Here is a 26,218-nt window from a genome sequence, read left to right as displayed (position 1 = left end):
CTGAGAAAGGCAACTGTAATGAAAGTGTCAGTAGGAACATTGACACATGTCAATCCTGCCTTCTCACGATTACAACATCCCTGAATGATATGACTTGCTATCTTTCCTTAGAGCAAATCAAAGAGAAAAACTGATGTGGATCCACCTCTGAAGACATACTAAAAATGGTAAAATCCTCTTATGGGGTGGGGGTGAGAATGTGCATTGCAGAGGATCAAAACATGCCTCCAGACTCATTAATAGATGACCAATCAACAGGTAGTATGGAAACCTTCACTTCCCACCCACCTACCCACCCACATGCACATGTGCACACACAAGAAGATAAAACAATTCATATACTGAATGTCCTAGAGGGAGTCAAATTTGATAGCAGATTGGATATTTTTTCGGAAAAAGAAATGATGCAAACTGTTGTCCACAATTCTCAAAAAGAAAATATCCCACACTAATGAAAACAAAACCTCTTAACATAGGAACCCAGATGATACCATCATTCCTACAGTGAAATTGTAGGAATGAATAAATCAGTACGTATGTTTCTGTTTGCAGGAAACATACCTGAAGCCAATGGTGATCCATCATTATGAAATGTTACCATCATTTATAAAAACAAGATGGGGGATGGACTGGCCCATGGAGGAGTCTCCATCCTTGTGGGCAATCACATTTTCTTCTAACAAGTTCCACTTAATATTAATGTAGAGCAGTTGCTATCCTCCTCCTCTTGGTCAGAACTATAGCATGTTGCATCGACTAGGTTGCAATTCTGACTCACTTCCTCATTGTCCTGGGTAATGTTAAATGACCTTGACTTACTGCTCTTTACACCTATGAGGTGCATGAAGCCACAATGTTAAATGAGATAGAGCAAAAACTGGTTGCCAGTCTATCCTAAGATCTCCTGGCTATAATCATGCAATATCAAGAGATTAAAGAGTATCATCTGTTTGAAGACTACCTGATTAAAAAGCTTGGACATTCTGTCCAAATTTTCCAATTAAATATTGAAGATTATTATCAGGGTGAATTGAGATTATCTGTCCAGATTTCTTTCTGACAGGGGCATCAATGTACTGCTTTTTTAGGGTGGGTGAACACATGCAAATTCAGAGGAAGAACTCTAAAGAAGGGACATAATTCTAGGCTTCTATGTCATTGGAGCAACATTTCACCAACCGTATGAACTAGCAACATATATTCGAAATGATGTCAATCATGTGCGCTTCTTGAAATCAAATATAGAAAAATGACATCCATGCTGTCAAGGTGAAAGATATTAATATCACCAATGTGTACACGCCTCCAGCCTCTCCCTAGCTGAACCATGTACCTTTAACCACAGATCACCCATCAATATATGCAGATGATTCTAAAAGCCATCATGAGTGCTGGAAATATACCACAGTTGATTGTGTCATTGCTTTAGTTGAATGGGCTGAAGAACATAGCCGCTAATTAATCTTCAGTGCTAACGATCAGGGAACATTCAGGCCTGCTGCTTGGAACAGAGATTACAGCCCTGGCTTAAGCTTTGTATCCTGCAACAATCAAGATATCAAGATTACCCTCTTCCAACTACAAGGAAAATCTTAGGAAATATTCCACATAGCTAATTCAGGCACGTAATTCTGGACATTGACATTGCTATTCCTCTGATTAAATCCATTTCTCACACTATGAAACTTTCTTAAAGTCAGTTATGAAAACTTTACCAGAGACTTATAGAAATGTATCCACTTTATTCCTCCTACTTACACAACCTATGATCGTTTTGTCAAAGCAATTATATCAATAGTCAAAAAATGCATCCCTGGAGGATATCAAAAGGATTATGTCCCTGACTGGAATTGAATATACTGACTTACTATGCAATGATTTCTTTATGAGTGGAGATTCTGAGGACCTTCTCCATAGCTTGGACACTTCAGGAAGAGAAAGATGGCTGGAGACTAGAAGCCTAGATTTCAAGCACTCAAGTAAAAAAGCCTAGAGCCTTTTATGCAAGCTGAGTAAGACTACCAGTGGATTCAAGAAACAACTTGAAATTACACCAATGATATCATAAATATTTCCAGATCTATAAATTATATACGGGTATCCCTCGATTAACGTGGTTAATTAATCCCTCGATGTTACTGCATTAATCAAATCTAATAATTAATGATAAGAAGTACAATTCGTCCCTGATCAATTACTGTACTAATAGTTCATTTCATATGGTATGCTTTTAGGAAAGATAAAAAATGAATGCAAAGTAAATGTTTAATAAATACTTGTACCTACATTAGTTACTACAATTTTTTTAATCAAAAGAAGTTATAAAAAGTCGTTTGAACAGTTTTAGTTTTTTTCTTATCGGCATAAATTCTATGATAAGCAAAATGACTTTCCAGACCTCAGCAAACAAGCATTCTTCGATTAACATCTTGATCCATATCTATTACTTGCTGCTTAAGCGATTCTAAACTGCAAAATATTCCATCCAGTTCTTTGACTGTTATTTCCTTTGGAACCTCATCTTCACATTCCATTTGTTCGTTGTCTTTATATGTGCATTGTTCAATTTCAAGAAGATCGTTCTCACTGAAATCTTTTGAATTTGAATCCAATAATTCTTTAACATCTTCTGCATCAACACCATGAAAACCAAGGTCTTCACAAATTGCAAAGATTTCTTTGACCACGTTGTTCACAGGATTTTGAAAACAACCCAAGTCATTAGCATATTCTGACAGAAGGTTTTTCCAAACAGCTTTTATGCAAATAGAAGATACTTGCTCCCACAAGTCACAAATGTTCTCAATCACGTGTTTAATGTTACATTTTTTCCAAAATCGTGGAGCGTAATTGCATTTTCTCCTGTTGCTGTTTCTACTGCCTTTGAGAATGTCTTTTTAAGAAAATAGGCTTTGAAAGTTGCAATGACGGCCATGTCCATGGGTTGTAGCAATGATCGTATTTGGTGGGAAAAATGAAACTTTCACATTCTCACACAGATCATTAAGGGAATTTGGTTGACCAGGTACGTTGTCTAAAGCAAAAGAGCTTTGAAAGCTAAGTTATTTCTCTTGCAATAAGTTTCAATTGCTGGGCAAAAATGAGACTTAAACCAATCTTCGAATAGACTTTGGTTAACCCCAGCCTTCTGATTTGCCTGCCAAATTACAGGTAAAGATTTCTTATTACATCCTTTTAAAGCCCTTGGGTTCTGAGTTCATTAGACAAGCAATGGCTTCAATTTAAAATCTCCATTAGCATTCCCTCTAAGCATAACAGTTAAGCGATCTTTTGTTACTTTATAGCCAGGCTGCGGTGCTTCTTTTTTTGATATAAAAGTTCTAGATGGCATTTTTTCCAATAGAGTCCAGTTTCATCTACATTGAAAATTTGGTGGTAATCGTAATAATTTTCTTCGATAATCTTCTGCAGCTCAGCAGGAAATGTGGATTCAGCATCTTCATCGGCACTTGCAGCTTCACCTGTTATTTTCACATTCTTTAGTCCAGCTCTAGATTTAAAATTTTCAAGCCAGCCTTTGCTAGCTGCGAATTTTGAATTGTCTTCTTTATATTTAGTCTCTTTAAGTCTTGAAAGGCTTAGAGCTTTGGCCATAATATTATAGGCACTAATTGAAATTCTCTTTTGATTGCAGTCTTCCAGCCAAATAATCAACAGATCTTCTTTCAACCATTATAGCACTCCGGTTGCGTGCGCATTGCATACTTGCAGATGTAGATGCCACTTTACTTTGCTCGCAATGCTCATCAGCTTTGGATAAAATACTCCGTATTGTAGACTCGTTAAAACCAAATTCGCATTCGATCTTACTTTTACTTTAACCACGTTGAAATCTTTTAATTATAGACTTCTTCTTTTTTTCACTTAATGATCCGGTTGTGGACTGCTCTTATTCTTCGACATGATCAATGGGCTGTAAAATTTACGAAGAACGTAATTTGTAAATACGTACAACAGAACAACTGGAGCTTGTAATGCACCCACTCTTAATGCTAGCAGCGAAGTAACCGGCTGGCACTCAGCCTCGTGGCTTAATTTTCTTGGGATTTTCCCAGCCTCGTGGCGTGATTTTCACCCGTTGTTGTTTCAACTGCCTTTGAGAATGTCTTTTTAAGAAAATAGGCTTTGAAAGTTGCAATGACTCCCATGTCCATAGGTTGTAACAATGATGTTGTATTTGGTGGGAAAAATAAAACTTTCATATTCTCACACAGATCATTAAGAGAATTTGGATGACCACGAGGCTGCTAGCCTCGTGGCGTGAGCATGATTTTGCGTGGTAAATTTAAAGGCACGTTAATCAAAACTCTTGCCGCATATATCAAAGGATTGCTGTATTTAGTTTAATCCTTTATCCAAGTGTACGTAAACAAAGTTTGCATCTGAAGTATTTTCAGGCCTAGGGCAACTCATAGCAAAGGTGGACAAAGCTTCACATCACTTGCCTTAGTATCCTATAATGCAAAACACATCTCCTTGCGGACATGTATAATGCTATGCATTATGGGAAGGATCACTACTGGTTTTGACCTTTATTGAGGTCTCTTCAGTGGGAGCCAGACCCAGAGGTGATACCAAGGTTGAAGCAATGCAGAAGTCATGTTTACCTATACGAGTTGCCAAAAGGTGTCGCACCTTATTATTAAATTACTCTGGATTAGAGAAAGATGTTGGAAGTTTTTTCCACGGTCTGGGTAGTGACCTTTCCCATAATGCATAGCATTATAGATCTCCGCAAGGAGATGTTTTGCATTATGAGACACTAAGGCAAGTGATGTGGAGCTTTGTCCACCTTTGCTACAAGTTGCCCCAGTTCTGAAGATACTTCAGGTGCAAACTTTGTTTGCTTACACTTGGATAAAGGATTACACTAAATATATATAATTTATAGTCTAACCAAGTGGAAAAAACTTCAACATCTTTCTCTTATCCAGAGTAATTTAATAATAAGGTGGTACACCTTTTGGCAATTTATAGGTAAACATGACTTCTGCATTGCTTCAACCTTGGTATCACCTCTGGGTCTGGCTCCAACTGAAGAGACCTCAGTAAAGGTCGAAACCGGTCTGGATAGTGACCCTTCCCATAACACATAGCATTATACATGTCCACAAGGAGATGTGCTTTGCATTATGGGATACTAAGGCAAGTGATGTGAAGCTTTATCTACCTTTGCTACGAGTTGCTCCAGTCCTGAAGATACTTCAGGCACAAACTTTGTTTGCTTACACTTGTATAAAGGATTAAACTAAATATATAATTTAGTCTAACCAAGGATTAACCTCAGAGCTTCTACAGACCCATAGCACTACTTGTTGCACATACTCACTCCTGGAAAAGCTGCTTATTTTCAGTAGAATTAACCACATCATCATGGATTAAATACTTATCGAATAGGCTGGTTTTAGCTGCAGCTGCTGTGATCAAGTCCTATCTTTGACATCATCTATAGATGAAGGATTTCAAAAAACAATTGAAAACAGCTACAATATTTATCACTCTCATAGTGGCTTATAATACTGTTTTTGAGGGATGGTCTGATATATAAACTTATTAAAGTTATCTCCTGTCTAACTACAATCTGCCTGGTAAACAATATGCTAAGCAATAGATATTGTCAGTTGACTCTAGGAAAAGAAATTAGTAAACAGAAAAAGTAAAAAAAAATTAAAAAAAAGCTTAATTAAATTTTTTCATTTAATTAAGCTTTTTCGTTTTTTTTTTTAATCTATATTTTTAATCTGTATATTTCAGACCTCCCTGATGTGCAGGCCAGAAAATTCTGCTATGCAGATGACATTGCTTATGCTAGACACACATTTCATTTAAAAATATGGAAGAAACTAACATCTAATATAGGAATTCTAGAGAACTTTAAGAAATGGAGACTATGCCCAAATGCAGATAAAACTGAAGTGTCCTGCTTCCATCTGAACAATGAGAACTTCAAATCACCTTAAATGTTACTGCATTATGATATAACAAGTTTTCCAAGTATCTAGGTGTCACACTGGATCTCATGCTGTCCTACAAGAAACATCTGGAGAATACGACATCTAAAATCACTTCTTCTAATGTGATCATTCAAAAACTTTGTGGATCCTCTTGGGGAATGTTCTCTGTAACTCAATATTGTTTACCTGTTTGGCTTTCAACAGTCTACACCAGACATGGGCAACCTTTCGTAGTTTGGGGGCCAAATTATCATTGTCTCTGAGTCAAGGGCCAGACCAAATTATTAAATAAAATAAATTAATATTAAATGAATTAAAACAAGTTGCTACTTCATATTTCATTTATTTATAATATAATGCTTTGGTATAAAGCTCTTCATAAATTTTATAATATAATGAATGACATAACAATTTAATGTGAAGATTGGTCTTGTACTTCAACTATGAGACTATCAATATTCACGATAATATTACTTAAGGATAATCGCATAGAATTTTTGATTTATTGTATTTCATCCTCGAAAAAAAACTGTTCAGACATATATGTGCTGCCGAAAAGACAAATGATTTTTCTGGAAAAGGCACGTAAATTTGTATATTTTTCTTCCACCAAATAAAATTTATAAAAATCCGTCAAGGCAATGTTGTTAAATTGTGATTTTAGCACTAAATCCGCTTGAAGCTTAATAAGTTCCATCTGTAAGTTTTCTGGCACATTATTTACATCAGCATCCATCGGACAAGCAAATATAGAGCCTTTGTTTTTGAAGTCAGCAATCCTTGTATCAAATTGCTCTATTAGTGCCTTCAGTTCATCTCCATAACAATTATAAGGGATATTTTTATGAGTTGCTAGATAGGAAAATGATAACAATTTTTAGCTCTTATCTGACTTTCGAACAATCTTAGTTTATTACAAAAAGCTTTGACATGTCCATGCAGTTCATGAACCACTTGTCCTTGTTTTTGCAATTTAAGATTCAGTTCATTTAGGTATCCGGTGACATCTACAAGGAATGCTAAATCACACACCCACTCATCATCTTTTACTTGGTTAATTGTGTTTCCTTTTATGTCCATAAAATCTGCAATGTCTTGTCTCAGATCATAAAATCGTTTTAACATTTTACCTTTACTCAACCACCTCATTTCACAATAATAAGACACATCTTCATAATCCGAAAATAGGTCTGCCAAATACTCCTTAAATTGGTGGTGATTAAGTGCACAAGACTTAATAAAGTTAATACTGGCTACTACAACTTCCATAACATTTGTGCATTTAATCGATTTTGCACACAGATTTTGTTCATGGATAATGCAGAGAAAATTTGTTAAATTTTTTCCGATGGATCTGTAGTTCTATTGCTCTTTCATGAACTATTCCAATAAATCCCTTCTCTGCACCAACCATTGCAGGGGCTCCATCAGTGCATATGCCAGATAGTGAACTCCATTTAAGCCCAAATCTCTCGAAGACTGTGTTGACTGTTTCAAATATATCTTCATCGGTAGTTGTTCCTTTTAATGGCCAAAGCGGCAATAATTCTTCTGTGATGTTGAAATCCGTGTCAACTCCTCGAATTAATATTGCTAGTTGTGCTGTATCGGAGGCATCAGTGCTGTCATCCACAGCAATTGAAAATGTTTCCAATCTAGCAATCTTCTCTTTTAAACTTTTTTTGATATCATCAGTCATAATTTCTATCCGTCGGACAACAGTACGTCTCGACAAACGAATATTCCCGAAGTCTTTTTTTTTTTTCAGGACATATCATACTTGCAACATCCAGCAGACATTCTTTGATACATTCTCCTTCGCCATTCAAATGACTTAGAATGCTTAGTGATTTTTTTGTTTACCACAAAGCTTTCTTTGCCATTGCTGTGGTGCTGCGTTCTTTGCTTGTTGAACATTTGCTGCTGGGTATTCAAGTTCTTCAACTTCTGTATTTCATCTTTTCATAGTTATCCATCAATTTTTGGGTGATCCGTATATCTCGAAGTAAAGTGTCTCTTCAAGTTGTATTCTTTTTGACGGATAGGGATTTGTTGCACAGCAAACATACAGGCAAACCTTTATTCAGAATAAAATAATAATCCTCCGTCCAGTTGTCTTGAAATTGACGATTCTCTGCATCTACTTTTCTTTGTTTTTGCAATAACCCCTGACATTGTCCCAAATTTATAAGTGATATTCAGAACTGTCAAACAAAACTGTCTTCTACACTGCAGGCACTGGACAGAACACAACATCAACGCAGGCATCGAACAGAACATAACATCAATGCAGGCACTGAACAAAGCACAACACCAACACAAGTACCGAACTGACACGTTGTAACACGTTAACACACGCCGCTAGTCAAAGTGAGAAAGAGACCTTGGTTGGAGAAAACATAGTGTGTTTTGCGCAAGTCATATGACGTCAGCTTAATGTGAGTCAGTAGAACACACTATGTTTTCTCCCAACATGAATCAGACAAACTTTGCTGAAATAGATTAGGGCCAGATCCAGGCCGTGGGGTTGCCCATATGTGGTCTACACAATTGGCTACAGGAGATAGGATGTAAGCAGGGACCTATAAGTTGAACAGTCTCGAAGTAATAGAGACATTTTTCTCTCGTGTTCTTTTCTATCTTGAACAACAATAGCCTTTCCCTTGTAATTTTATTGCATGTGCCTTTATTTTAATATTTTCTGGTGTGTGCGTTTTTTGTAATTGGCTATGCCATTGTAATATTTCTCTATATGTGTCTCTTCTTATTTTATTTATTATTATTAATCTTCTCTATTTTTACCCTTGTTTAATTTCTCTCTACTGCTTTATTTACTCTTTATTCTTTACAACTTTAACTTCCTATCCTTTATTAACTTGACTCTATGGATTAATATTTTTTCCAATACTGGGAGAACTCTGGAAATTTATTTAGATTTATCGACTGCGCCACCAGTGCTCTCCTGGTGGTATTAGATTTAATACCACAAGGAGAGCACTGGTGGCGCAATCTTCCATTAGAGTTCTCTCTGAAATTGGCTAACATAAAATTCCTTCGCTCACAGGTTCGTGTTTATTTCGAAACAGTGCATTGCATAAAGATCAGGCGACACACTTTGTAAACAAAACAAACATGTTTATTAAAACTAAACTACAAATATATATTATCATACAATAGGAAAGGTTTCTCTTTCAACTTCGCTCTGAGCTTAAAACTTCAGCAATTTAACATTTAGAAAATGCATGGAATCATGCAACATATATCAACATTCAAAAAAAACTCTCAGCCCATTTCAATTCAAGGAATATCATGCTCTATAATTCATAACTAATAACTCTAACTATATTTTTGAACAAACTATTCTTAGACTAACTTTCCAGTCCTGATCCTATGTTAAACACAATAAATGTCTCGTGGATTCTCAGTCAATTTCACATATCATAATCAAACACAATGAAATTTACTCGCATATTTTCTTTAACTCTATTATGCACCCATTCCTAGTACCTTCTTAGGTTCCTTTGGCTTCCCAACCGTTTCAGGTTTTGACGTCCACGCAGAGGTTCTGTCATCACTGTCGTCTCACTTGGACGAACCGCTGGACTTGGAGCACTTTTTTCCCGATGTTTCAAAAAGGCGGAACTACTTCAGAAGTATACCACCCTTTTACCACTGACCTTAAAGGTGGTATCAGGCAGACTCTGAGCACATTAAAATTCACTTACATTATATACAATGCTGATTTCTAAGGCATTGCCCTTGAACCTTACAATTTAGACATTTTCTGTTTTTGTACACTCTTGCATGTTAATTCCTTGGGGTTAAATACAGCTTATTTACAACATCAATATAGTGTTTGTTTATGAGTTGCGACCTCTGTAAAAGTTGATGCAAGAAAAAGGAAAATTTCTACTGCATCGAATTTTACACCCTTGTCAGCCTTCATTATAATTAAATTATTATTATTATTATTCAAGGATTTACATGTGATAGTATACATGCAGAGCATGTTGGTTATCTTCCAAAAGTACAGACTATTCAAGTCCATACCTGAACAGTCTAGACTTGCAGAGCATGCTATCAACACTAGACATAGAGTTCATTGGAACAAGATAAGAGTTCTTCAAAAAAAAAAAAGAAAAAAAAAAAGTCAGCTTCTCATGAAACAGCTTTATAAAGAAACGTGAAACTTTACTTTCCTAACTTAAACTGATCCGATGGTCTGTCTATCCCCTTCATGAGAGATAGTACTTTTTAAATCAGCTAATCTTCACAAACTTTATTTTGTCTAAATATATAATTTTTTTAATAAGTTAGGAAATTTACTGACCTTTTTTTAGTTATCTTACATTAGCTACTTAAGTGGCATTTTTGGAACTGTCTGTTATTCAATTACCATTAAATATTCAATTGCCATCTTCTTGTACTGAAGATGCCTATGATACTAAGGCAAAAATTCTACACTAATAAAATATATTACATGAGTTTATATCTGGTATTATAATTATTTGAAATATGCTTACTCACGATAGTTCATTATTGAAACAAATACTCTCTTACTTCAATGGTGTCTCTCCCACAGTCTGGAAATTGGCCTGTGCTCAACCAATTCCCAAGAAGGGTGACAAATCACTGCCATCAGACTACTGCCCTATCTCACTTATTCACCCCATTCTTATCTAAAGTAATGGAGAGAGAACTATCAATTCCCAACTCCTACGCTATCTCGAAGGCACCCAGTTAATAAAAGACTACCAGTATGGATTCCTTCGCTGTCCAGTCAAAAGCTTTGTAGATATCAAGTGCAACCACTTGAGATTCGTCAAACTTCTCCATGGAATTTGTCTGTCCCAGAACTTCTGCAGTTTGAGTGCCAGCTTTTTGTCTGGATGCACACTGTGTGTGTGTGTGTGTGTGTGTGAAGGTGGATGGTTCCTTATCCTCTCATCATTCAACTAATCCCAGGGTTCCATAAGGTTCTCATCAACCCTCTTCCTTTTATATATATATATATATCAGTCACCTATTTCACCTCTTAACTCAATACACAGTTTTTCAGATAACAGCACAGTGCGCTCCTTCCTTTCATTTGTAAACTTTACTCTATGCACATAACATCAACCACCACTGTCCTCAATTCCGATCTCCGAGCCATCCTCCAATGGAGTTCAGATATCCTTGTCAATTTCAGTGCTAGTAAAACCCAATTTTGCCTTATTTCTCACAAAAAAAAGAACCATTTTCTTCCATTATTATCTTTGACAACACTCAAATCCCCAGACAAGATGAGATTTCTTTTCTTGGAGTCGCCCTGACATTAAGCCTCTCCACCTCTCCTGGCATAAATACATCACAACCATTGCCTCCTCAGCTTCTAAAAAAAAAACTGTGATTTCTCTTTTGCCCAAGATGTTACTTCACCTCTGAACAACTGTTAACCTTATACAAATCACAAATCCACCCAGCTATTGAATACTGCTCTCACATTTGAGTGAGAGCAGTATTCTTGAGGGCAGCAACTGCAAGTGTTCTTGCAGCTGCTGCCCAACATCCCTTCACAGTACAGCTTGAAACCCACAGAACAAGTTTCTTTTCCTCCTCCTTCATCCCTACTACTGTTGTACTGTGGAACAATCTTATGAAACTCCCCTTATGTGTTTCTCAAGGAATACAATATATACAGGCTTTTATATTAAATATAAACAAGTTTTCTCATTTCCCAACCTGCTACCCATACATGGCACTAATGTACTATAAGTTGATTAACCAGCCTCTCATGTATGGGCTCAACATAAAAAAAAAAAAAATCAGATGAATGAACACTTATTGGTTTCCGACCTTGAGCAACATCTTGCCTCCACACCTTCAGGGAGCTGATGTTTACTTTCGAGAGTACAAGAAGATATCTTCACCCTGTGCACCAGGACATTCTAGAAATGAGCATCAGTCAATTAAAATCTAGAAGTCCATGAATATATGAAAACGAAAACTTAGTATAAATAATTTCACCTCCAAAAAAGAATGGACAAGATGGTAGGATACAAACACTGATGATGCTCAGCTACAAATGTAGTTTTGTGGTATTAGTAACCAGTCTTCTGTTCTTGAACTTCTCTGTATGACATGGGTGACTTTGAATAGGATTCATACGGACCATAGAATATGTGCAGAATAAGTTTCTGATCTATTCTAGTGCTCATGATGCAGCCTGGAGAAAATCAGACCATTCACCTTGATGAGCATGCATACTTTTCATTTAGTGGTGATGTGATGAATTGTTTGTTTAGGAGTGCCACAGCTGCATTAAGGAAAAAGGTGTTATTTAAATGGGAAAATGCCTTTCTCTTCATTGTGGCTGTGGTGCTCCTAAACAAACAATTCATCACATCACCACTGAATGCAGTCTGTATTAATTATCAAGATGAGTGGTCTCATTTTCTCCAAGCTGCACAATGAGCACTATAAAAACTTCAATTGCATGTTTAAGTTTTTATATTATATTCATGTTCATATGTTTTTTATTCTGTATATTGTACTGTATTTACCAAATACTAAATAAATGCATCTGCCTTCCTCCTGCCACAAAATATTTCTCAAGATGACCTTGATGACATATTGCAGTTACCATCTCTCTTACTTTAAATGGGAGAATTTAAATAGACACAACACTCTGTGAGATCATGCCCACATAAACATCAGAGGAAGAGTAGGTCAACAACAATGATCTCTCCCTCTGAAACACAGGAAACTACACTTCTTTTAATATGCTTGCAAAAAACGTTCACTGCTGCGAACTTAATTTTCTGCTCACCTTCCCTTTTTCCACTGTTGTTTATGTGGGAAACTGATGACAACCTATTTGGGAGCCATTACTTTCCCATAATATCAATTTTCTGCATGGTTAATCACAGTAGAAAATTTAACCAACTTGACTGTCTGACTGGTCTTAGTTTAGTAGAATTCAATTCTGTAATGGTCAGCTCCTCTCCTATCAGTGATTCCTGTTTGTCATACAAGCTGCCATGATTGCAATTCCTAAAACATCTAGTCAGTTTCCATGTTTTCCTAAGTTGGTGAAGATTGCTCAGTAGACAAAGAAGCCCAGATGAAAGCTTAGAGTATTTTTTGCAGATACCCCACAACAACAAGCCTGAATGCTTTTAAATATGCTTGAGCCTGAGTAAGACACCTGAGCAACAGTAAGAAGTCTGACAAAATCTAGAAAATGAAAGGCAGATACTCACAAATTCTTCACCTTAGAATGATAGATGCACAGCAGCTACCCAACAGCACTTGCCAACATACTCAAGGAGATTTTTTGCTAAAACATCAGCAGCATTCTTATCTCCCCCCCCCCATCCCCGAGTTCCTTGTTGAAAAATAAAAAACAGAAAAACAACAAAAGCCAAGTAAGACATGGGTGATACTAAAGAACAGGACAGGCCATTCATGAAAGAAATGAAATGAAATGAAATCTGCTTTCCTTAAATGTTGTCCAACTGCTGTTGGATTGTACAATTTTTGTTACATCTGTGTATCAAGCATTGCACCTTTACAGTCAAATTTTCTGTGAACATATTTATGGATATCTGGCAAAAGGCAATTGTTGCCTTCTCCTCCTCCTTTTTTTTTTTTTTTTTTTTTTTTTTTTCAGAACACAATCTGCCTTCTGTAAATATCATCCAACTAATCATCTGGTCCAGTTGGAAGTATCTATTACAGATGCCTTCTTGAAATGCAAGTGCTTAGCATCAGTCTTTTTTGATCTGGGGAAAAGCATATAACAATGCTTGGAGATTTGGAATACTGAAAGTCATACACACTTTCAGTCTCAAAAGGAAATCTTTTTATCAACAATCTTCTCCCTCTTCTTTGATGTACAGCAGTCAAGAGAGATAAGTGTCATGTTTTTCTTGTGATTGTCATGTTTTTTTGCAATCGAGGTTAACTTGATAACCAAACTTCCTCCAGCCATAAGTAATGCCCCCTGTCTGGTGACTCTACCATCCTTTGTGATTCATCTAACATGGGGAAGATATAGACAGGCAGTTGTGGCAAACCATTAAACATCATTCAAAATGGGCATTTGCAGATGGGCTTAGATTTTCACAGCACAGCAGAGATAGTTGTTCATTTTTGCTGCAGATGAGGTATTCATCCTGACCCAAAACTTGGACTAGGACAAGCATTAATCCCAGTTACACCAGATGCTGAGTTCTTAGGACTCATATCTGACACAAATTGTTTTCTTCCTCACATACATCAGTTATGAGACAAGTGCCATAAAGCAGTGAACATCCTATCTTCTGCCTCTTGGGGTGCAAACTGATGTTCTTGCTCAGTCTGTTTGTGCACTTATAAGATCAAAATGTGATTATGGGTTACAAGTCTATGTTTCTGCCAGAGTAAATTTTCTATAATGCTAGAGCCTGTTCACCATCAAGCCATAAGAATACAACTGAAACATTTCTAACTTCATTCATCTCTAGTCTGCATGTCAAGGCAAATGAACTACCTTTGTCACTTTGACATCAACAGCTGTCTGTATTATATGCTATAAAAATAAAATTCCTGCCAAATCATCACACTTGGCCAATTGATTTTTGTCTATGGTGGAAGAATCTTTACAAGATTCATCACACTGACATGCAGTAGTTTGGTTTGCAAATGAAAGATCTCTTACAAGTTATACACATTGAGATAGACAACATAGCTCAGATGTCACTAAACACACTTCCACCATGCCATGTTTGCATGCATCCCACTGTGTAGCTTTTCCTTGTGCAGACTTCCCAAATTTTCCACATTTCCTGTTGTTTATCAGCAGCTCTTTCAAGCTCATAGAATTGAATACTCAAATTTTTCACCTGTACAATTTTCTACATACACAAATGATTCAAAATCAGAGGCACTAGATCATTAGTTGATCTCAGTCTTCTGTTTTTCAAGCTATTACAATATCTGTTCAGATCCCACTAGAATGTAAGAACTTTACAGCTGGGCTGTATGGTATAAAATACATAAGACTGCATCACTACCAAAGTTTCATACCCTGAGATTCATGAAGTTCTCTACAGACAATAAAATGTAAGTACAGAAACACCCAAGGCTCTCCACAAATCCAATGTTTTTTCTCTCTCAGTTTAGAAAGCCACACCTGGATGTACACTTTTGTTGGATTTCAAGCTATACTGGAATGAAGGAAAATGCAACTGCAAATGTTGTACGTCAGCTTGTTTCTTAAGCTTCCATAATCTGCCTGTCCCATACACTGACTCCTGGTAGACTATTAGGCAACAACTTTTATTCTAGTGTCAGACATCATGGAATAGAGAGACCAATAATAAGCTCTATCAAGCTAAGCATGAAATGAAATTTGACAGTACCCTGCACAGGTGAAGAGGTTATTTTTTCTCGGCTTCTCATAGGTCATAGGCATCTGACACACACACACTCCTTCCTTTGAAGGATAATGACATGTCTGTGCATGAGTTCTCTTATACTGGACTAACCATCAGTCATATTTTAATCGACTGCAATCATTTTACCAACAAGCACAGTCATTATTTTAGCTGTATTCATAAACCATCTGAGCTCTATATGCTCAGGCATATTTTATCACTCACTAAATGTTTTTTGGTCATTAAATTTCTACAGAAAATATCTTCCACTGTATTTAGATCATATACAAACACTGCTTGGAAAGAAGACAATGGAAACCATAGTGTGAAGAACAAAAAGCCATTCTGCCCATCTTAATAAGATAGGTGGATAGGACCTCCTTTCGCTGCAGCAATCCTACGAGCATACTTTCACATATACGATAGCAATCAGTTGGAATTTTGGGCCATTCTTCCTGCAGGCATGTAACGAGGTCTTGGACTGTCGTGGGGTGGATGTCCCTTGACATCACCCAATACTCCAGTTCATCCCACAGATGTTTAATAAGGTTGAGATCAGGGCTATGTGGAGGCCAGACAAGTGTGACAATGTTCATGTCTACAAATTATACTGTTACAGCAGAAGCCTTATAACATGGTGCATTGCCTTACTGAAAGAGACAATGGTCAGTTCCATAGTAGGAAGCATTTTATTGTCTAGAATGTTCAGATAACACCTCTGTTCATGGCACCACAAACAGAGGTGCCAAACCAGGAAAAACGGAACCACACCATCACACCACCACCTCTGAATTTTATAGTTGGGGTTACGCACTTTGGTAATAGATGTTCACCAGGCATCCACCATACGCACACCTGTCCATCTGCTCAGTAGAAGGTAGCATGATTTGTTGCTCCATAACAACTTTCCAAGCCTCCACATCCCACTGTACATGCTCTTCGCACTACTGAAGATGATGCTGCATGTTGGTTTAGATAATATAGGGCTTTCTTATTGTGATCCTACCATGGACGCATTCAGAACCTCAGTTCTGAATGTTTTTCAAGACATTCAAGTGTCTTTCATATTTATATTTACTTCTCTGAAGTAAGTTATTCTTGTAGTCTGAAGTAAGTTAGCTTATATTCCTTAGCTCATCTATGTTTTTTCCAATCTCCCACAGCTGTAACTTGCCTATTATGATCAGACTGACAGGGCAGCTTTCATGTTGCACTTTAATACAATAATTTACAGCACAAAGAGAAATAATTAAACCTCAAGTTTAATTGATTTCAGTATTTTGTGTCAGTCACACAGACATCATCAGGAATACAATGTTGAAATTGTAATAATACAAAAATATTCAAGAAACAATAAGCAGAAGAAATGATAGAATAAAGATTATGAAAGGGCACTCTCTATGAGTGCTGTCTGTTGACTAGCCTTCTATGTTGGGCAGGAAGCCTGAGAATTAAAGTTTCCCAAATTTTGGGAACTTTAGTACACCCATATTTATTAAGATTAGCCTGGTTTTTTGAGTCTGCTGCAGATTCCAAAAAGAGTCTTCCAAGTTTGTATTTGCTGCAATGAAGCATGGTAGTTTTCTTCTATCTGATCGTAAGGTATCTGATATTTCAGAGAAACCTACATGTAAAGAATTTCAGAAGATAAAGGGTAAACATATTAAAAAAAATTTAATAATATCTGCAGTTGTTCTCTACCACAAAGTCAGCTGCTACAAGTTGTCAACCTGTTATCAAAAAGACTCGATGAAGCATCTGTTAGTGTGCTTAGCATTGGTCATGGCTTTGCAGTAGCACCTTGTTAAGTTCCTAGTTAAGAAATCATATCACATATAGAGTGTGGTGTGTGTGTAACTTACTTCCTAATGTCAACATTATTAGACTTGACATAGTTAACATCTTATCACAAATGTCACCACTAAAAAGAAATCTCTGATGTCCAGTTCCATGCTTTACATGAACTCTGCAAAGATAACAACATAATTATTACTAAAATTGACAAAGGTGATGATACTGTTGTTTTCATTTCCAGTGATTAGAATAGAAAATGGATTACGAACCTACTAAGTCTCAGAAAAGGGGGGAAAAAAAAACATTAAAAAGCTTTAAAAAATGTCGCATCTTGGCCTCCTGTAGTTGTTAAAAAACTTAAACCTTTTAGTCCTCCCTCCCTAGATATACAAATTGCAAAACATACTGGTTACTTCTCCTGGAAGAGCAACTTATGTAAACAGATAGGACGTACTTCTATGGGTTCTCCCTTGTCCTCACTGGCCAATTTCTATATGGAGCCTTTTGGAAAAAATCCTCTTGATATACATCCAATCTCAAACCTTCTGTTTGGTTAAGATATATATTGATGTGTTCTTTGTTTGGCAATATGACTTAGACACATTACTCTTTTCTTCTACCTCAACAGTAAACACCCCAGAATCCAGTTCACTATTGAAAAGAAAAAAAAAAGAAAAAGAAAAAAAAAAGCTTGCTTTTTAGATGCTTTAATCACACATTTGTCCAATGGTATCTTTTCTTTCTCAGTTTATAGAAAACCCACCCACACAGCTAGATTTTCCTACCATCCCCCCCCCCTTCTTGACATCAAAACCCTTGTGTGTAACCTCTGTTCCACCCACACTTCCCTTACATCAGAACTTGCCTTTATTCGTTAAACCATCCAATAGTTACAATACCAACTACAAATTATCTGTCATTTCCACGTCCTCATATCCCTCTGAACATAAAGACTACAGCAATGCCATTACTATTCGCTTTAACTGGGGCAGTTAAAAAAAAAATAGCCAGAAATTTGAAGAAATATAATCTCTATACTGCTTTCAAACCTCATTTGAAGATGGCTTCTCTTCTCTGCTTTCCTAAGAATTCTCTTTCTCCCCCTCTCTATACCAGGTGTTTACAAGTTTCCTTGTTATTGCAAATTATCATATGGTCAGACTGGGAGATCTGCTAACATCTGCCTAGAAGAACACGAAAAATACTTCCACAACTATGGTCAGTCAGATCTAGCAGACCATGCCTTGGATACCTGATACAGAATCAGATGAAAGAAAATTACCATGCTCCATCATAACAAATGCAAACTTTGAAAGACTTTAAAATACAAACTGTTTACATTCTGCAGCAGACTTAAAAAACCAGCCTAATCTTAATAGATATGGTTGTATTAAGCTTCCCAAAAATTGGAAAAACTTTAATTCTTAGGTCACCCAACATCTAAGGCTAGCCGACAGTACCCATAGAGGGTGTCCCCACAGAGGACTTTAGTCTTTATTGATTCTATCCCATTTCTTTCACTTATTATTTGTGTGTTATTACAATTTTAACATTGCATTCCTGATGATGTTTCTGTTACTGAGATGAAATAGTGAAATAATTAAACCTGTGGCTTAATTATTTCTATTTGTGCTGTAAAATATGCTATTAAAGTGCAACATGAATGTAAAACCAGCCCCTAAGCCTAAATACTCGACAGGACAGCCACTTTTTAAGATTTAAAAACACAGATTGTGAATAATGAAAATAATTTAATTATTATAGTTATTGCAATTATTACATTATCATCTCCTCTCAAAAATACCAGTATGAGTGATGATCGTTGTCTAAGCTTTTGCATGAGACTTACATTTAGTACTGTGGCATGGCTAAGGATTACGTAATCCAGATATGTTAATTTAGAGAGTAAGCATGAAATTTTTTCAAGGTGCTTCTGACCTATTAAGCAAGGTGGCAGCCTCATCTACATGATGAAAATCATCTACCATTATTGACTAAATATTAAATATTTTTCTAACTGGCAGCAAAAATTATTAAAGCCCTAAATGTGAAATGTGCTATATTACCTTGAATAGAGGGTAGTTATTATCAGTTAATTGCGATGAGGTTCTTTCTGTTTATTAAGAGTTCATAAAGGTTCCTCACTCCCCTTCCTGCCAAAAAAAGAAAAAATTACACTAATACTGATAGGTTTAAGCAATCTGGTAGCTCTTACCTGACCTTAAATCTTACCTTAAAGAGAAGAGCTCTGACTTCCCCCCACCCCATAGGGGTGGTTGGATCTACCAGATTGCTTAAACCTGTCAGCATTAATGTATTTTTTTTTTTATCAGCTTTTATGCTTGAATAGAAAGATTTCAAAAGGAAATTTTGATTCCTAATTATTTATGTGCCTGTAGTACTAATTTTCATATATGAAAAAGGAAAGCAGATGATTCCTTTAGAAATCAAATTTTCCTTTATCTGATATAAGATTTAATTACTAGCTTGGCTGCTCAAAAATATAGCAACATGCAACATTTGACTGAGGTTCAAATGTTGCATATTGCTATATTTTTGAGCAGCCAAGCTAGCAATTAAATCTTATATAATATAAGATAAGAAAATAATAAATTTTTGATGTCAAACAGAATTTTATAGCGCACAGTTTAATTTTAGTAAATGCATATAGTATAAGTTTAATACTAATACATTTTAAGTTTTTAATAAAAATTATAGATGATAAATGTAAATAAACTTTCAAAATTTTTTACCAGATGTTCTTCCTTAATTGAACCTTCTTTGAATTATGATTCAAAGAATATTTTCATCTGAAAGTGAGTTAGTGATTCCATGTGGTGGTGGAGGGTTTTTGTATCTTTCATAGCAAACAGAGAATACACACTGTTGACAGACAGGAGCCAAGTTTATTTGGACCCTGATAGGCCATTAATCCTGACACATTAAGGAAGAGATGACATAGACTTGATGATTCTCCTGTATGTTTGATGTCGAGTGAACTGTGTGGGAGTAAGAAAGTTTTGTATGAAAGTTGTTGTGATATCTGTTTTTGTTATAGAATAATTACTGTGTAATAATAATATTTCACATTTTTATGATTGTGGCTTAATCATCTGAACTGAATTCATGGTCATCAATTTAACTGAATTTATTAGTAGTGAGGTAGATAAAGATTTGCTGATGATATTCTTATTATTGCAAAAAATTTAAGATCTAATAACTAAATCAGTAGAAATTGGATTAGATGTTAGTTCAGAGAAAACCAAAATATGACAAACTGAACAGGATACGATGAAAGACACATTATTAAGGTAAACAAAGAAAATTGAAATAATAGATGAGTATGTATACTTAGGAAAATTGTTAACACTGAAGAAACAAGGAGTCATGGAAGAAGTGAAAAGAATAGGAATGGAATGGGCAGCTTTTGGAAAATTAAACAGAATTTTAAACAACAAAATAAAACCTGAGAATAGATCAAGATTTATGTAGAAAGTATTTTTACCTTGGGTATATATTATGTTAAACATACCAAGCAATTTTATAAGCTAAGTTTTTTTTTATGGCTGCACATAGTGTTGCACTACGTGCAGCCGCAAACTTGACTCACTTGTCTGTTTACTTACTTGGGAAAAAGGATTAAAAAACCTAGCTTATAAAATTGCTTGGTATCTTTAACATAGATCAAGATTGTTCAACTAATGTGTATTGCCTGTTATGATATATGGAGCTGAAACCTGGCCAATCAAAAAAGAAATATTGGATAAAATGACAAAAAAAAAAAAAAAAAAGAAAGAAGAATGGAAAGATGTCTGCTGAACATAATACTCGGAGATAAAATCAGAAATGAAGAAATAAGAGCTAAAACAAAATTTTTAGATATTGGAGAAAACATACTTCAAAAGAAATGGAAATGGGTGGGACACATTGCAAGACTCAAATAGATGGACAAAATTTTTACTGGAGTGGTGGCCATATGAAGGTAAAAGATCAGCTGTGGAAGACCTGAAAGAAGATTGTCAGATGATACAAGAAAAACAATTGGAACTCTTTATCACCAACAAGCTCAGAATAGAAACAGATGGAGAGAATTGGGAGAAACCTATAGCCAGAAGTGGCTATAAAAAGGGTTAAAAAGGAGACAAAAAGAAGAAAGTAGATAAAACCATGTTGCAAGTCTTTGCTTCACTGTTAACATTTCAAATATGATCAAGTCACTTTTTTGGGCTTTTTTATGGGGGATTAACCTCTCCCTTCCCCACAAAAATATATTTTTTTTTATTAAATGTGTTACATTTTGATATTGGTTTCCATAGGCATTTCCATAGGATTTAATGTTACACTATATAAAAATCATATTTTCCAGATTCCAGAAAGAACTTTTCAGAAGAAAGAACTAATTTGTAAAGAATATGATATCAAAGAAGAACTTGGAGCAGGTTCCTATTCAGTTTGTAGAAGATGTCTGCATAGAGAAACTGGAAAAGAATATGCCGTAAAGGTATAAAATTCTTTTTTTAATATGGTGTGCTTTATCAATTTTATGCACGCTTTTTTGCTTCTACTTTAATAATTAAAAAATAAAGGACCTGAAGAAAGATTTTTACAGAAGAGAGATGATTCTTTTAAGACATTATCTGGAACAGTGGTTCTAAATAATGACAAATGGTCCATAATTTAATTTCTGCAGTGCTATGGTTGAGAGAGAGAGAGAGAACAAAATTTACAAATTGAACAGAACAACAATATCAGCTGTTATTTTAGTGTTAATTAATTTTATATTTGTATTCAGTCAAGCTGGACATACTCAACCATGTTTAAAAGAGAGTCTTTCTTGTGAATACATTTCATTGCAGAATTATAATGATGAATACATTTCATTATTCATTATTATAAGTGATTAGAAGTGTATATGTATGCATCTTTCTCTGACTTACTGCAGTAATTCTAAATATTGCTATTATTTTTCAAGTTGTTTGTCTTTGTGTATTAGCAGTGCACTGGGTCCTAACATATATTTTACAAAACATCACACTTAATCACATTTGCAGTATTACAGATGTGTGTATACCATGTTTGTAAAATAAGTTCATTAGTTTTAATTTTCTGTGACAAATGCTGCTACTAACACTTAGTGTAAGTTAAATTTTCTTTTCAGAAAAGTATTCAGTTCTATAAGCACAAGAACACAAAGAATCATAAGTGCTTATTAAATAAGTGTATACAATTCCAATTTGAATTCAGCAGGGAAAAGCTATGATTTCATCATGAGGCAGCAGTTGTGTACCATGTTCACTATTATGAACCTCAACTTTTGTGTTTTCCTAGATCTAGGAAGTTTGATTTTTTTTTTTTTTTTTTCTGCAAAACAACCAGGGAACATATATATGCTGGCCTTATGGCATTGGTTGTAATCCTCTCCACCCTCCATACTGCTGTCAGGATCTTGCCTGTATATTTCTTCCTAACCTCTCTTCTAGTTGAAAAGCTGAATTTAGCAAGCCCAAAATAATAAATACTGTGCTTTCTGACATACTGTAAGTAATATACTTTTGACACTCAGTGATACATATTGCAATAGACAAAATTACTTGTTCTTTAGTTTACTAAAATTTGATCTTCTGCATCTGTGAATGAAAACTGGGGGATTTTTCTTAGTCTGAATTGTTCTCTGTGCATGGTGAAGTGTAAAACGTTCATTCATATTCTTCACCACCATTGGCAAATTTGTTGATCATTTAGTTGCTGTCAAGATATATACAATCTGGATAATGCTGACACAAACATTAAAACTGTCATAATTATTTTTTATATCAGTGGTGCTAGAATTGCCTTTATGATGCTAGCATTCCAACATATATGTTTCAAATAAAAACTACTTTTTTTTTTAACTTAGTCACTTGTAACCACAAGTTACTGCTACCCCATCACAATTCAGAGTAGAACACTTAGCAGCAAAAAGTGGAGGGAAAGCAACAGTAATTTTTATTCATATACTGGAAATAACATATCTACAAAATTGCAATCTGATTTTGTAGCTGTTATTAAAATTTCTGCATTTTAATGATTTTACTAAATTAATAAAATTCTGAATGTGCAGGTGTATGTAATGCTGGTACTCATTCTATGCTACAAGGAAAAATTGAAAATTAAAAGGATATGGAAAACCAAAACTAAGAAATAAACTAAAAAATGTATTGATATTACAATTAGCAATATCAGTAAATTTTAATGGTATTACAACACCCACAAAACAAATTTATAGAAGGATGGTTATTAACTGGAGCAAAACAACATGTTACAGTTTACATGTGACAATGAGTAAGTGAAACAATTCAAATTGTAACAGACAAAAACATCTCAAGCCTAATTTTTGGCACCCTCTAATGTTGAATAAAAGATGTATTACAGTTGAATAGGAGATGATCTTAAAATGACAGTCTCCCAAGTTTTTGGCCAATTACTGTAACCATACTTTTTATATTTAGAGAATGCTTCGTAGCCATTGATGACTCTAAAAATATCATGTTGGAGGCTTAATGGATTGTATACAGCACTCAGAAAGGATTAAAACGGAATTTAATACTTCCTATATTTCGTCTCAGTTATTGAGACATCTTCAGGGATTACAAAAAAAAACTAATGTAACACAATACTAAACCAGCCACGTGGGTGACACTAAAGTCCTATCTAGGTGGAGTGCCTCTCTATGGTGGTTATAGGTGGCCTGGAATGTACAGTGGGATAAGTGTTTCTCAAATCTTAGGACACTTAACGCAACCTTATTTATTTAGATTTGGTTGATTTTTGAGAGCTGCTGCCAATTCTAAAAATAGTCTCTCTTTTTTTGAATTTGCTGTGGTGGAGCATGGCAGTTTTTTTCCAAGCGATCCTGTGGGTTGTTTCCAAGACATGATCAGCCAGGCCTGGATGACCATAGTCATGGTTGCAGATGTATGACTTGTGTTCCTCTAGGTGGATGGTTATTGATCTGCCTGTCTGTCCGAAGTACGCCAGCTTACAGGAACAGGGTACTTTATAAACTACCCTAGCACCAGCACTTCTTTTGGTGCAAAAGAAGTGCTGGTGTTAGATGTAATGGGTAATATCAAATGTGGGATCTGTCACTTAGTGCCGGAGATAACAAATAACATCAGACTTGACGTCGCCAATATCCTTGTCTAGTCTTCACCTCCAAAAAGTAATTTATTGTCCACCCAAAGCACTGTTCTCAGTAAATTACGGAAAGACAAAAGCATCGTTATCATCAGAGTGGATAAGTGTAATGCCACAGAATACAATCGAAAAACGGAGATCGCCCTCAGAGATCGCTCTACCTGTATCCCGCTAGAACACAATCTCACAAAAACACAAGTTAGATAATTAAAAAACTTATTTAAATATTATCTTCCTGGCCTCCTGACATTACGAAAAAACTCGAACCATTCTGTTCCCGTCCTCCCCGAATATATGGTTTACCAAAAATCCACAAACCCAAATCCCCACTAAGACCTATAGTAGATGCCACTAATGCACCTTGCTATAAACTGTAAAAACAGGTTGGCTAACTCTCTGATCCCCCTCACTGGACTTTCCACATCCTACATAAAAAAACTCTACCCATTTTAAAACCCTAATAGAAAATCTAATCTTAAATAACACAGACATATTGGTAATCTTTGACATCTCCTCACTGTTTACCGTTCCCTTAACTGATACCTTAATACTCTTAGAAAACGTTTTTTACAAAAAAAAACTAATGTATTTTTTTTGCCAATATCCTTGCCCAGTCTTCGCCTCCAAAAAGTAATTTATCATCCAGTCAAAGCACTTCGTTGGATGGCAAAGGAAACGAGATCTAAGATCTCGTTTCCTTTACCATCAATTCTGGTTATTTTTCTTGAAGAACAAAATCTACAAGTAGATAGAGGGAACTGCCATGGGTTCCCCCCCCACCCCACCCCTCTTGCTAATTTTTATATGGAAAATTTTGAAAAACGAGCCATAGACTCAGCCACTCTCAAACCTTCTATCTAGCTAAGATATGTAGATAATGTGTCCTCTATTTGGTCTCATGGCCCATACACATTAGACCCCTTCTTCAGTCACTTCAACAGCCTACATCCAAGAATCCAGTTTACTATGGAAAAGAACAATAGTTTACCCTTCCTAGACTTAGTTACACAGCTTCCTAATGGTACACTTTCCTTCACTGTATATAGAAAACCTACACACACAGGTAGATACATTCACAAACTCTCCCACCACCACCCTGCTCAACAATATGGCATTATTAAAACTCTAACCAAGAGAGCCCACAATCTTTGTTCCAGTGGAACTGCCCTTGCAACTGAGCTCGACCACATACACAACACTTTCCTCTCCAATGGCTACAGCGATCACAGTATTAAAAAAATAATCAGTTCTTCCCCCATTCCCGGCCATCTCTTGAGAAAGAGTTTAGAAATGCCATCACCATACCCTACATCTGTGGCACATCGGAAAAAAAAAACATTTTAAAAAAGTACAACCTGCACACAGCATTTAAGCCACACCGCAAACTGGCTACCCTTATCCGTTCTACAAAAGATCAGCTTCCTCCTCTCTCAGCAACCATCCACCTAGAGGAACACAAGTCATACATCTGCAACCATGACTATGGTCAGTCAGGCCTGGCTGACCATGTCTTGGATACAACCCACAGGATCGCTTGGAAAAAACTACCATGCTCCACCACTGCAAATTCAAAAAAGAGAGAGGCATATTTTTAGAATATGCAGCAGCTCTCAAGAAATCAACCAAATCTAAATAAATACGGTTGCATTAAGCTTCTTAAGATTTGAGAAACACTTATCAGAGATCCCACCGTACATTCCAGGCCACCTACAACCGCCATAGAGGGCACTCCACCTAGATAGGACTTTAGTGTCATCCACATAGTTGGCTTAGTATTGTGTGGTATTTGCGTATATGTTACATTAGTTTTTTTGTAATCCCTGAAGATGTCTCAGTGACTGAGAGGAACTATAGGAAGTATTAAATTCTGTT

The 26,218-nt window shown here is 35.8% G+C and overlaps 1 protein-coding gene across 1 annotated transcript in view; it reads left to right on the top strand.

The window, feature by feature from the left end:
- LOC150096137 (ribosomal protein S6 kinase 2 beta-like) overlaps positions 1-26,218 on the top strand; it is a 335,208-nt gene that overhangs the window by 218,207 nt on the left and 90,783 nt on the right. Inside the window, exon 12 of the mRNA XM_090409619.1 lies at positions 21,537-21,671. Coding sequence (XP_090265745.1) covers positions 21,537-21,671 — 135 coding nt within the window. The remainder of the gene's footprint in view (positions 1-21,536; positions 21,672-26,218) is intronic.

Source organism: Typopeltis vanoorti, chromosome 19 (assembly GCF_054136105.1).
Source record: "Typopeltis vanoorti isolate ZY-2024b chromosome 19, IOZ_Tvanoo_1.0, whole genome shotgun sequence".
Classification (NCBI taxonomy): domain Eukaryota; kingdom Metazoa; phylum Arthropoda; class Arachnida; order Uropygi; family Thelyphonidae; genus Typopeltis; species Typopeltis vanoorti.
This window is presented reverse-complemented; position numbering and strand designations above follow the sequence as displayed.